The sequence below is a fragment of the Schistocerca serialis genome, chromosome 4 (assembly GCF_023864345.2).
Source record: "Schistocerca serialis cubense isolate TAMUIC-IGC-003099 chromosome 4, iqSchSeri2.2, whole genome shotgun sequence".
Taxonomy (NCBI): Eukaryota; Metazoa; Arthropoda; class Insecta; order Orthoptera; family Acrididae; genus Schistocerca; species Schistocerca serialis.
In genome coordinates this window covers 815,361,333-815,374,264 of record NC_064641.1, presented here as the reverse complement: position 1 = coordinate 815,374,264, position 12,932 = coordinate 815,361,333, and the positions used below count along the sequence as shown (strand labels likewise).

The 12,932-nt window shown below is 39.6% G+C and overlaps 1 protein-coding gene across 1 annotated transcript in view; it reads right to left on the bottom strand.

Moving 5' to 3' along the window:
* Positions 1-3,766: 3,766 nt before the first annotated feature.
* Positions 3,767-12,932, bottom strand: part of LOC126474970 (uncharacterized) — a 1,274,000-nt gene continuing 1,264,834 nt past the window's right edge. Inside the window, exon 7 of the mRNA XM_050102496.1 lies at positions 3,767-4,416. Within this exon, the coding sequence (XP_049958453.1) occupies positions 4,307-4,416 (110 nt within the window). The 3' untranslated portion in view covers positions 3,767-4,306. The remainder of the gene's footprint in view (positions 4,417-12,932) is intronic.

Below are 12,932 nucleotides of genomic sequence, written 5' to 3'. Positions count from 1 at the left end.
GGTGATTTACTTCCGAAAATCTGATGGTATGCCTCTTGACTCACTGATTTTATTCACCAACTTGTATATTCTATTGCTTACCACTTCTACCAATGATTTAGAAACTTCTGGAGAGCAGTTATCTATCTGCTTTTAGTTATTTGATGGCTAGTTTTCCCAAAATTGTGTTAAACTCTAATACTAGATCCCATTTGTCTCCCATACCGATGACTTACCTTCTTCTATCACGTTATCGAACAAGTCCTCTTCCTTGTGGAGGCCTTCAATGTACTATTCTAACCTATCCGCTTCCTCCTCTGCGCTTCGGAGTGAAATCCTCCAACGAATATTTTTTTCATTTTTCTGTATGCTGAATCAGTTCTCATGACGATCATTTCCTTTTCGACTTCTTCAGATGTTGCCCGCACCCGTTTCACGACGGCTTTCCTGGACTTCCAATTTATTTCGTTTCCAAGCAACTTATATTTCTGCATTCTTGAATTTTTCTGAACGCATTTGCACTGACTTCTTTCGACGATCACATGAAGTACATAATCTTGTACTCAAGATTCTCTCGCAGTTACCTTCCTCGTACCAGTGTTTGTGTTCACATTTGTGACTGCCCTTTTTTACAGATGTCCATTACTCTTCATTTGTGTAACCTACTATGGTCTCTATTTCATCAACGCATGTAATCATTACTCAGTACCTCAGCATTCCACTTCTATTTACAGTGACCATAGTAGTCTCATAGTTTCAGCCTATTTCATTATTACCAAATTTTGGTCTAATTCTATTTCTACTACTGGGTACAATTTCGAAATGTCTGTCCTACCACACCGTAACCCATATGGAATCTTACCCTTTACCCAGGTCTTTACCAATGGTGCTTCTTACTTTTTTTCAACAGTGTATTCGCTTTTACTGTTAGTCTCGTTCCCATTACCAAGCACATGATGTCTACAGACGTAACTTTCTGTTGCTTGCTTGACTACCGCGTTCCAGTTTCTGATGATAATTAAATTATCATCTCGTCTTACACACTGGATTACTCTTCAATATCCTCGTATACCGTATACCTTCTCTATCGTAAATAGGGGATGAAAAATGATATAAAGAAATCTACTACGTGTTAATTTAATTCTCTCACATAATATCAAGAAATACATCATTACCAACCCTGTAAAACAATTAGCTTGAATGAACCTATCGCTGCTTTCGTTTAAGTATAGACTTATATTTGCGAAAAGTTGCGCAGTTTTTGACAACGAACTTGTTTCTGTATCATAGTATATCTCAAGAGTTCAGCTACGATAAATGAATGTATATGACTGCAAAAAGTGCAGATCCCAACTTTTATTATATATAAGATTTTTGTGCCGATACCTGTGAACCGAACCTGAACCAATGTATAGGAAGCTAATTATTGATCAGCAAGTTCGTGTTCCTAGAGGAATACAAAAATGTAATAACGTTGCAGTACTTTGACATTAACCCTTCGAGTGCCAGTGTTTTTGAATGAAACTACCATTTAATTGTTTTTAAGTACCACTGCCTTTCTCATGAAACCACTGATGATACAGCAAGACAGAGACGTCCAGTATTACACTGAGTTACTTCTGTGAAAGTAATGCATGTTGTAGGCAGTTACAGCGCTCCAAGGAAGAGCCGCCTCAGACATTATGCTGTGCGATTGTATGAAATGGCGAAATTTGACTTTTTCATATGAATCATATTGAGGACAACATTCATAAAAGGTGAAATAAAATATATCTAAAGCTATTGTAAAGTAAATCTGAATTTGTCTTACTGCTGTGTTGGATGGCTCCGAAATTAAATTATGTAGCAGTATGTACTCTTGACAAAAAGTAATTAAATTGAAGCCTAATTTTTGCTTGTTATTTAGGACTATAATTTGTTTTGGGCATTATAATTTACTGGATGATCTGAGAGGTAGGATTGCGTTTAAGAAAATACTTAATTACTTTCAAATACATCTCACGAAAGGATGGGTGGCTAAAAACTGCATGTCCCAGTGGTTCCACGTGAAACCACAATTTTAAAATAATTGATTGCTTACTTTTTGCAATATATTCTTGTATTCGTTGCTTACCGAGATGATAGACGTTAATTTTATGAAAATTTTAGAAATTATATTCCAAAGTGAAGTAACCTTCTTAAAATAATTGAATGATTACTTTTTGCCAATATCTTCTTGCTATTTTTGCTTATTGTGATGATAAAGATCAATTTTCTGAAAAATTTTGCAGTCAGATTTTTTTATATTTTTTGGATTCAAAGAGTTAAGCACTCATCCCCTAAACTTACATACAAATATACCTACTGCCATGTGTGACAGCTTGTCTAGGCCATAACAGAGAGCTTCAGTTAGGTACCCCAGACTTGGAGTTTTCATTCACAGATATGCATTGGTCAGTAAGAAACCCAAATATAGACAGTTGATAGACCTTAAATCTTATAATATGTGACACTGTTCATGATACTTGAAATTAGATAGTTACATGTTCCACATATGATTTGAATGATTGTTTTGTCTGAATTATGTGGAGTCAGTTTACAGTATATGTGTATTAGTGTTAACATAAAGGAACAAATAATTAGCACAAAATTTGACAAATTGAGTATAAAATGGTTCAAACTATTATTAGAACAAATAAGGGAAAGTCAAGGAACCAGTTAAAATGGTAATATTAGACAATAAGCAGCACTATTAAAATGCCCTATCCTCAGTATGTATCTCAACATATCTACTTAGTGCCACAAAACCAACCAAATAAATAAATAAACTGCACTTCATGTGCAGTTCTGAAGATGTCAGTTTGCCTTACCATTGGGAGTCAACTCCACCTGACAGTATTTAACTTCACTGATAAGAAAGATCACCAACCAGAAGTGTAGATGACACTATTTTTATCCCACAGACGTATTATAGTTTTATTTAATTGAGTAGTAATATTTTGTAGTTTGCTATTAGGTTTCCTGTTATGATGAAACAGAAACAGATAAATTTGCGTCCACCCTAGATCACTACACAGTAGTAAGTCGAAATGGATAATATAATCATCTGCATAAAGTAGATGTAAATCTCCTAGACGTCCTAGCAAAAATTTAAACTAACTTTGATATATGTTTCGACAAAAATTAACGTTTAATCTTCTAGGAGTCCCTCAGAACAACAATTCATTACACATACCTAAAATGTTTGAAATATGTTTTGGGTGTTGGATTCAAAGCTCAGCTCCTAGATATTAATGTTAGCTATCCAGTGTCACTCAAATATGGCAGTACTTACCACCTGCTCCATTAATAACACACACAGAATTGAGAATGGTTTTGTAAGATTCTTCATCCATATAAAATTAGCTTTATTGTTTTAATGGCATCCATTGTGTGAACATACAAATAATTAAATCTTTTCAAGTCCCAGTACTTATTTTGGACACATATTCTGATGCATATAGTTATTGTATGAATATAACAGCTCTCTCAACCATTCACTTTCAGATTTCCTTTTTGAACATTACATTATTTTATATTGTAGATTATTGAGTTTCAAGTATCTGAATGTGGGCCTGAATTCTTTGCCACAAATATTTCATATACTATACCATATTATAATGAGCGATACTTTGTATGACACAAAAACGACTAACGAACTTCACGACATTCAGACTGATTAATTTCAGGACCAACAAGTTTAAGAATAATTAAAAAGAAAATAAAAGTTATACAGAAATTACTTTAATAGTTCCATCCAGACTTTTTAAATACAGTATACAGACAATATATTACGACTCTCAGTAAATTGACGTTTGGTTACTTTCTTTAATGGGTGTGGTATGATACCAGTTCCCCTACAAAATCGGTAGGGAACATTTTTTACTGAGCTGAGTTTTGAGTCCATATTAGCAGTTGTAACCATATGGTGAGAGATTAAACTCACACTGGTTTATAGTTGTTGACACTACGAGATCAGCAAGCCTTATGTGGCGGTAAGATCTCCAATGAAACTGATTCACACTGTTGTCACAAGAGCTTTTATATCCTGCGACACCTAGTGGCTCTCCTCACAGTAACGTGGAATCTAAAGTAACACATCCTTTCCGTTTCTTTGACGTCATAAAGATTAGAGGTCAATTTATACCAGTAGTTGTCGGATACAATCTCGGTAAGAGCATATATGTTTCCTCTCAGCTGCTGGAGTACAACGTCTCACTATACTGTTCAGGTTAGTGTCCCTGAGGTGCAGAGCCCACGGTGACGGCCCACTGTTCCCGCCGAGGCGGCAACAGCAGCGGGTCGGCGTTCAGCTGCCCATCCTCAGGACCAGAGCCAGAAGCAGCAGTAACGAGCACAAGGGCCACCTGCTCGGCATCGTCGGACTGAGGCTGAGGTGCAACTCCGCTGGGTGTTCGCCTGCAGACATGTAAACAACACAGCACGCTTTGAAACAGACCAGCAGCGGGTAATCAGCTACAATTTAGGACATTCTCAGCAGGAGAGCTATTGTAGTGGTAGGGACAAATGAAGGCGGAATTACTTGGGAATATGGGCAGCGTGCGAGGTACGATGAGGTGAAAAGTGTTCATCTACATGTACATCATATTCCGCAAGCAAACTAATGGTGTCTGGCGGAGGGTACTATCGGTACTACTCTCTGATTCCTCCAACCCTGTTCAAGATGGTTCAAATGGTTCTAAACACTATGGGACAACATATGACGTCATCAGTCACCAAGATTTAGAACTACTTAAACCTAACTAAGCTAAGGACATCACACACATCCATGTGCAAGGCAGGATTCGAACTTGCGACAGTAGCAGCAGCGCGGTTCCGGACTGAAGCGCCTAGAACCGCTCGGCCACAACGGCCGGCTCCAACCCTGTTCCACTCGCGAATAGGGCGTAGGAAGAATGATTGTCGGTAAACCGCTGTATTGGCTCTAATGTCTCGAGTTTTTTCCTCGTGGTCAATGCGTGAAATTTATGTAGGAGGGGGGATTTATTATGTTCTCAGACACCTCCTGATAAGTGCTGTCCCCAAATTTCAATAGTAAATCTTTCCGTGATGCACAACGCCTCTCTTGTAGCGTCTGCCAGTGGAGTTTGCTTAGCATCTTCGTAACGCTCTCTCGCCAGCTACACGATTCCGTGACGAAAAGTGCCGCTCTTCGTTGAATCTTCTCTATCTCCTCTATCAATCGTACCTGATAGGGATCCCAAATAGATGAACAATACTCAACAATCGGCCGAAGAAGCGCATTATAAGCCACTTCTTCCGTGGATGAGCTACATTTCTTTAAAATTCGGCCGGCCGGTGTGGCCGTGCGGTTCTAGGCGCTTCAGTCTGGAACCGCATCACCGCTACGGTCGCAGGTTCGAATCCTGCCTGGGGCATGGATGTGTGTGATGTCCTTAGGTTAGTTATGTTTAATTAGTTCTAAGTACTAGGCGACTGATGACCTCAGAAGTTACGTCGCATACTGCTCAGAGCCATTTGAACCATTTTGAACCTTAAAATTGTTCCAATGAATGTGAGTCTGTTGTCTGCTTTTCCCACTGTCTGTTTTATATGGTCATTCCACTGGAGGTCGCTCTGGATAGTTTCGTATAAATGTTTCACGGCAGACGCTGTTTCCAGCTGTTTGTCGTTAATAGTGTAACTGTACAGTAGTGGATTTCTTTTCCTAAGAATGCGCAATATATTACATTTATCTACGTTCAGGCTCTACTGCCAGAGCCTGCACCATTCATCAATTCTCTGCACGTCGCTTTGAAAACTCTTACTGCCTTCTGGCGTTGCTACATTGGAATAGACAACTACATTATCTGCGAATAGCCTTAAAGAGGACATAACACTTTTTGATAGATCATTTATATATATTGTAAACATCAACGGTCCTATCACACTTCCCCGTGGTATTCCGGTTATTACATTTACATCTGTCGATTTAGTTCCGTTAAGAGCGACGTGTTGAACTCTGTCTGCAAGAAAGTCGAATCCAATCCCAAGTCTGCTCCGATACTACGTAAGCTCGTATTTACGTCATTAAACGGCAATGCGGGAGGGTGTCAAATGCGTTACTGAAATCAAGGAACACGGCATCAACCTCAGTGGCGTTGTCCACTGCCCTGTGGATCTCATGGAGGAATAGAGAGAGCTGAGCTTCGTAGGATCTCTGTTTGCAGAATTCATGTTAATTTTTATAGAGGAGATGTTCATTTTTCCAAAAAACGTCATAATTCTTTAGCATAAGCCATGTTCCAGATTGACGTCAACGATATAGGTCTATAACTGTGTGGATCTGTCTTACGGCCTTTCTTAAAAACCGGCCTTCTTCTTATAAACGGGAATAACCTGCGCTTTTTGCCAGTCGTTAGGTACCTTTCGTTGCCCAAGCGTTCTACGATAAATTGCTGCTAGAAGGGGAGCAAGTTCTTTCGCACAACCTTTACAACATCTTATAGGTATCTCGTCTTGTCCTGAAGTCTTTCCACTACTAAGCGATAGTAGCTGATTTTCAATTTCACGATCGGTTATCTCAATATCTGACGTTTCGACGTTCGTACTACGATTGAAAGGAGGGGCAGTGTTACGATTTTACGCTGTGAAACAACTTCGGAAGATCGAATTCAGTATTTCGTCCTTCTCTCTTTCACCTTCCGTTTCCGTGGCGGTGTGGTCGCTGAGAGAATGAATACATGATTTTGATCCACTTACTGATTTTACATACGACCAAAATCTCTTAGGGTTTTTACACAGGTCGGTTTACAGCGTCTTACTTTCAAAATCATAAAGTTCTGTTAGTCCGTCTTCCTTTCTACCTAAAGTGGAAGCAGGTGTAATTGGAAACGACCAGGAGATATCAGAATGCATCTATTGGGCTCAACGATGCTACACAAGGATTTGTAAATGAACTACTTTACCGCTGAGCGTATACGAGTGCACACGTAGCCACATGTCATACCGTAGTATGGGTGAAAACCAGGTTGTAGAATAAGGCGATAATGAAAATGAAGTAAAAAGGGTGAGTCAGAAGGAAAACCACATGGTTTAAGGGGTGGCAGTATTAATGATTCCGAACAAAATGTCTTTAGGATAAATTAATTTCGGATGTGCATCTAAAACAAGCAAATTGCCAACGTTTAGAACGGCTTTTTGCGGTCCTCTTCAGGGTAGTTCATATTAACAAATGTCCTGTTCTTAATCATTTGCCGGCCGGAGTGGCCGACCGGTTCTAGGCGCTACAGTCTGGAACCGCGCGACCGCTACGGTCGCAGGTTCAAATCCTGCTTCGGGCATGGATGTGTGTGTTGTCCTTAGGTTAGTTAGGTTTAAGTAGTTCTAAGTTCTAGGGGACTGATGACCTCAGCAGTTAAGCCCCATAGTACTCAGAGCCATTTGAACCTTAAGCATTTCCCAGGAAATTAATGTAAACATTAGGAAACAAGAAAAATGCTGGTGATAGTAGATGAAACATTGGGTGCTTGTGTTTTGTTTAATGATTTTCAATAAGTGCACCGTCAACTGTAACGCACTTTGCAGCTCTTGTAGACTGCTGCCGTGTTGCTGATCTGAGCGCATTCGTGCCGTCTTTTACGTGAGTAGACGTATGTAAAATACGAGCGAGAAGTTTCTCCTTTGTGTCCATTCTATGATTGTAAGCTTCGCTCTTAAACCAACTCCAAGAACAGTAATCTAATGGAGTAAGAACAGGTGAACTCGGTGGCCAGGAAAGACTTCACGGCGATCGATCCAACGCCCAGTATACGTTTCAGTGAAGTAGTGTATCACTGGCCGTGCAGAATGCGCAAGTGAAGTACACATTGAAATGGTCAGGAAAGACATCACTAGCGTAATGCTGCGTTGGTTATATTAGCATGTGCTGGTGAAGAAGGACATTCGACTGACGCCCATGAATTTGAAACATTTGTATGTGGGATACGGTTATGAAAACAGTATATTTTCATTCCAAGTTTTTCGTTGAGAATCATCAATATTATCACCCGTCAAAGCATGTACTTCTCCTCCTGTCTCACCCTCGATATGGTAAGGTGGTTTGGAAAATTTACATTATTTTGAAGTACATGGAAATTCTGCAAATAAATAAACAAAAGCCTTATCAGGAGTCTCGAGAGTCGTTTACTGCAAGATTTATGCAATAAATATGTAAATAATCGAGGCAGGTCACGACGCATAAGGCGCAATAGAATAGGGGAAATTAAAGCTATGGAATACTCGAATGGTACCGCAGCTTGTTGATGAATGAAGAACGGAAACCTACTGCTTACACGGAAGGAAGATTAGGGTTTAACTTACCGTCGTCATCGTGGTCATTGGAGACGGAATACTGGCTATAAATGTTAAACGGATGGGGGAAGGGAATCGGCTGATCCCTTTCAAAGGAACCATTATACGATTTGACTGGAGCGAGTTAGGAAGGTCACAGAAAATCTGAATATGTGTGGCCGGACATGGATTTGAACCGTTGTCCACCAGAACACGAACCAGTTGTGGTACCCATTGCGCCTCCTCGATCGGTATAAAGCACGATTTAAAAAGGTTGCACAAATAGGCAAAAAATAATAACATACGCTAGAAGCACAGAAATGAAGTTAATAAGTATATGATATGAGAAAAAGTAGATGCAGTACGGCTGGTAGCGGCGGAGGTTAGAGTCCTCTCTCGAGCATGGGTGTGTGTATTTGTCCTTAGGATAATTTAGGTTAAGTATTATGTAAGCTTAGGGACTGATAACCTTAGCAATTAAGTCCCATATGATTTCACACACATTTGGACATTTAGATGCAGTACTCAGGAAGATGGAATGTAGCTTTGCAAAATGAAAAATTAAAACTATATATATATATATATATATATATATATATATATATATATATATATATATATATATATATATATATATAGAAATGATACGTTTTTCTCATGGACTGTTATTAAATGTATTTGTACAGAATCGCAATTTCAACTTATAGTGTTATTCTCAAATAGCAGCTGGCTATTAAGTGCTTGATGCATAGTCGTTTTGTTTAAGAAGACACTGTCCTTGTGTTAACCACATTGACAAATTCAATATACCTACCAAGACGGTAGTGTCCGCCATTTACAAAAATGAATGTAGCACTACCTCGGACAGTTACTATCGACATCTAATTTTCCCTGTGTATCCCCTAGGTGTTACATCTGACAAGGGAACAGTAGATAATAAACCTACATTGAAAGGTATGTTCGATCGGGAAATTTTGTCTCGAAATGTCACAGAAGAAAAGGAAATTCATTATGAAGAAAACAGTGATCTGAGTTTCAGAGACGTATATGTGGTATGAGAGCATAAAAATTACCAGAAGCCGATGTCATATCAGCAGTGCTAGTGAAACCTATAACTAAAAGGTTATTTTAGTGGCGAAAATACAGTAGGATAAATGGCCGTGCCGGCGGCTTCTCAGCAAAATACTCATATTACCTTTACTCGAGATGTTATGAAAGAATACGTATGAACAGCATCACAGATCTGTCTGTTACGTATAATATGTAAATTGTTCACTACACGAATAAGAGAAAGAACGATTGAACTGACTCTGAACAACAATTTTGAGAAGAGACGGAAATAAGGAGAAAAAAAGCGCTGTCTGCTTGACAGATTTTCACTACCGTCTATCGTTTTCTAATTTACACTACAGATCTTCTTCAAATCTAGCTCGAACAGGGAAAAAAAAAACAAAAAAAAAATTACAACAGTGTTAATGAAGTTACCTTTGTTCCTGCATCAACCTAGACATGAAGAGGTTAGGCAGTTCAGACTGAAATCGGTATTTAGTAATAAAACGTTGTGATGCAGTCTGGGTTTGTTTTCTTTATTATAACAAAAGAGATGGGAGTTTCCTAAGACATGGCGTCACAGAAGAAGGAAGTTCCAGATGAACAATTCTGACCTTACACTTGGCTGTAGAAAGAAGAATAAAGAAAGTATATAATGCTGCTTAGCACCTGTGAAACAAGAGAAAGCGTTTCGCAGTATAACGGGAGATACGGTGTATGAAATGTAGAGACAAATAGGAACATAGTTGAAAGACAAACGAGTGTTTCACATCTGCATATACGGAGGTGGAGCTATAAAAGTGGAAGATCACGAACAAAAAGTTTGTGTTGAGTAGACTGTAAGGCAGGATTGGAGTTGTAGTTGATATTGTTCATCTTGTAAATTGCAGAAGCAATGAAGCAAATGGAAGAAAATCTGGTAAGATTAAAAAAAGTGAAAGGAGAACAGATAACAATTTGAAGATTCACTGATTACACAGCTTGCATGACGAATCAAATCAGATGAAAAGCTTTGAATCATAAACAGTATATGTTTAGTGTATGGCCAAAGGAAATAAACGAAGCTGACAGAAAAGTGATACTGAGTCATAGTAACGACCTGTACAACACAAAAATTGGTAAACAGAGCAGTTATACAGGACTGATGAAGCATGGCGCTTAAAAATCGATTAATGTAACTAAAGAAAGGTGTATTGGGTTAAATAACACTGTACCGAATATTCCTGTGGAATTGAAGAGGCCATTTCTGAGGCCATTTATGAAAGTACATCACTGGAGGACGTGGCACTGAAACATAAACCAAGTAGATTCGGAGAAGAAGAAAATTTTATTTTCTAAAATGAAATGCTTTTGATGTATCTCAAAAATTAAATAAGCATAGAACGTAAAGAATGAATGGGAGGGACGAGCTATGAAGTGTACGGAAACCCTTATGAGCAGGAAGGACTGATCACCTGAACATCTGCAGCTACATAAAACGATAGACAATGTAGTTACGGAAATAGGAGCAGAGAAGGAAAGTTGAAAGCGGTGGACAAAGACTAGAATATCTTGTTAGGTGATGGGAAGGCCAATTGCATTCACATTTCCGCCGACAATACGATCATTAGACCAAAGACTGGTCGTATCACGGGAACGTTCTCGAGGTTTGAGCTAACTGATTTACTAAAACCATTGGTAAACATTGTTGTCTGATGGTTTGAAACCTACTCCTCACGAATGACAGAGATATGTCATCTCATTCTATAATACCACTCGAATGGCTCTGAGCACTATGGGACTTAACATCTGTGGTCATCAGTCCCCTAGAACTTAGAACTACTTAAACCTAACTAACCTAAGGACATCACACACATCCATGCCCGAGGCAGGATTCGAACCTGCGACCGTAGCGGTCACGCGGTTCCAGACTGAAGCGCCTAGAACCGCACGGCCACACTGGCCGGCAATACCACTCGATAAGTATATTTGTTGACATAGTTTCGTAGAAGAAGAGCTTTCAAGAAACGCTGGTGTTGTCAGAGAGGAAGGGCTCGATGTCTTATCGAGAATTAAGAGCACTATGTAGAGCCGATACCAACGTTCAGGCCATGTAGCTGTCACTATCCGTGAGGTAAACAAGCCTTACGGATCACTATGTACTGAACAGGATATAAATGACAGATATTGACAGAAGACAATAAATCTGCGGGTAGGTGACCAGTGTGCTAACCGATCGCGTTGATCCCATGTTGACAGTCTGAGAAGCACTCTGGTCTGGGCTGTGACAGCTGTGAGAGTCGCTTTGCTGAGGATAACCCTGTTCATGTATTTCGCGATTGCCAAGGGACCCGGTCAGTTTATTATCACATAGGTAGCAGGGGCGGGCGGGGCTGCCTGATGCCACATTCGATTTTCATGGACGTCAATATACCCCCCCCCCCCCCCCCTGGAAAGGAATAGTAGGGGAATGGAACTCAAGTGATAGATACAAGCCATGAGGAGTGCCCAACCACAAGCACTCCTACCCTGCTACACGAGGTATGGCTAAACACGAGGTGTGTGAGAAAAATAATGAGACTAACAACACTTCAAGCGATCTGGCAACGCGGTATTGTTAAACTCGTGTAGACCAGTGTGTTTATCCCTTACACGTGCTCAGTCTGAGTTTCAGAACCGTACAGCCTTGACGTGATTTTTGGGAGTATGATCAATAATGTTATGTTTTTGTTATGTGGTACGAAAACGGAACAGCGGAAGTTAGAGCAACGTTATGCCATCATTTTTTGTGTTAAACATGGAGAGTCCGCAAGTGTAACCTTTGCAAAGTTGAAACACGCTTATGGAGAATATTCCTCATCAACATTACAAGTTTTTCGCTGGCACAAGTCATGTTTGGAAGGCTGAGAACACGTTGAAGATGAAGCTCTGTCAGGAAGATCTTCAAAATTCGACGAAAACGTCAAAGGTGCGCCTGCTCTTGTGACATCACGCTGACGTTTAACAATAAGGATGGTGGCTGACCTGTCAAAGTTGAACGGTTTCTCCGTACATCACATTTTGACTGAAGTTTTGCACATGTGAAATATATGTGCTGAATTGGTGCCGTAAAACCTCACAACTGAGCAGAAGGACATCACTGATTTTTTCTGCAGCCCCCTGTTCACCTGATATGAGTCATCATGGCTTCTTCTTTTTCCTAAAACTGAATTATGTCTTAAAAAGGATGTCATTTTCTGACTCTAGAGAATATTCAGAGGAATATACCCGACATGTTAACATTATTTCAGTCGAAATCTTACGCGGTGCTACCAAAACTCGGAACAAAGTCTCCGCTGGTATCTAGCTGCCAGAGGAAAGTACTTTGAAGGGAACGATACTGATGTTTGAAAAAAATAAAACACTCTATTAGATAAGAAATCACTCTCATAATTTGCCTCATACATCTCGTAGACAGCAGCATGGTTGTTAAAAACACCACTGGTTACACTATTTTTTATTTACTGGCCGGAACTGGAAGAACTTAAGAAGCCGGGGATAAGTTAATAATATAGAAAACCATGTAGAATGAAAGGCGAGTACACTGTTGAGCCAAACATTATGACCAATGTAAC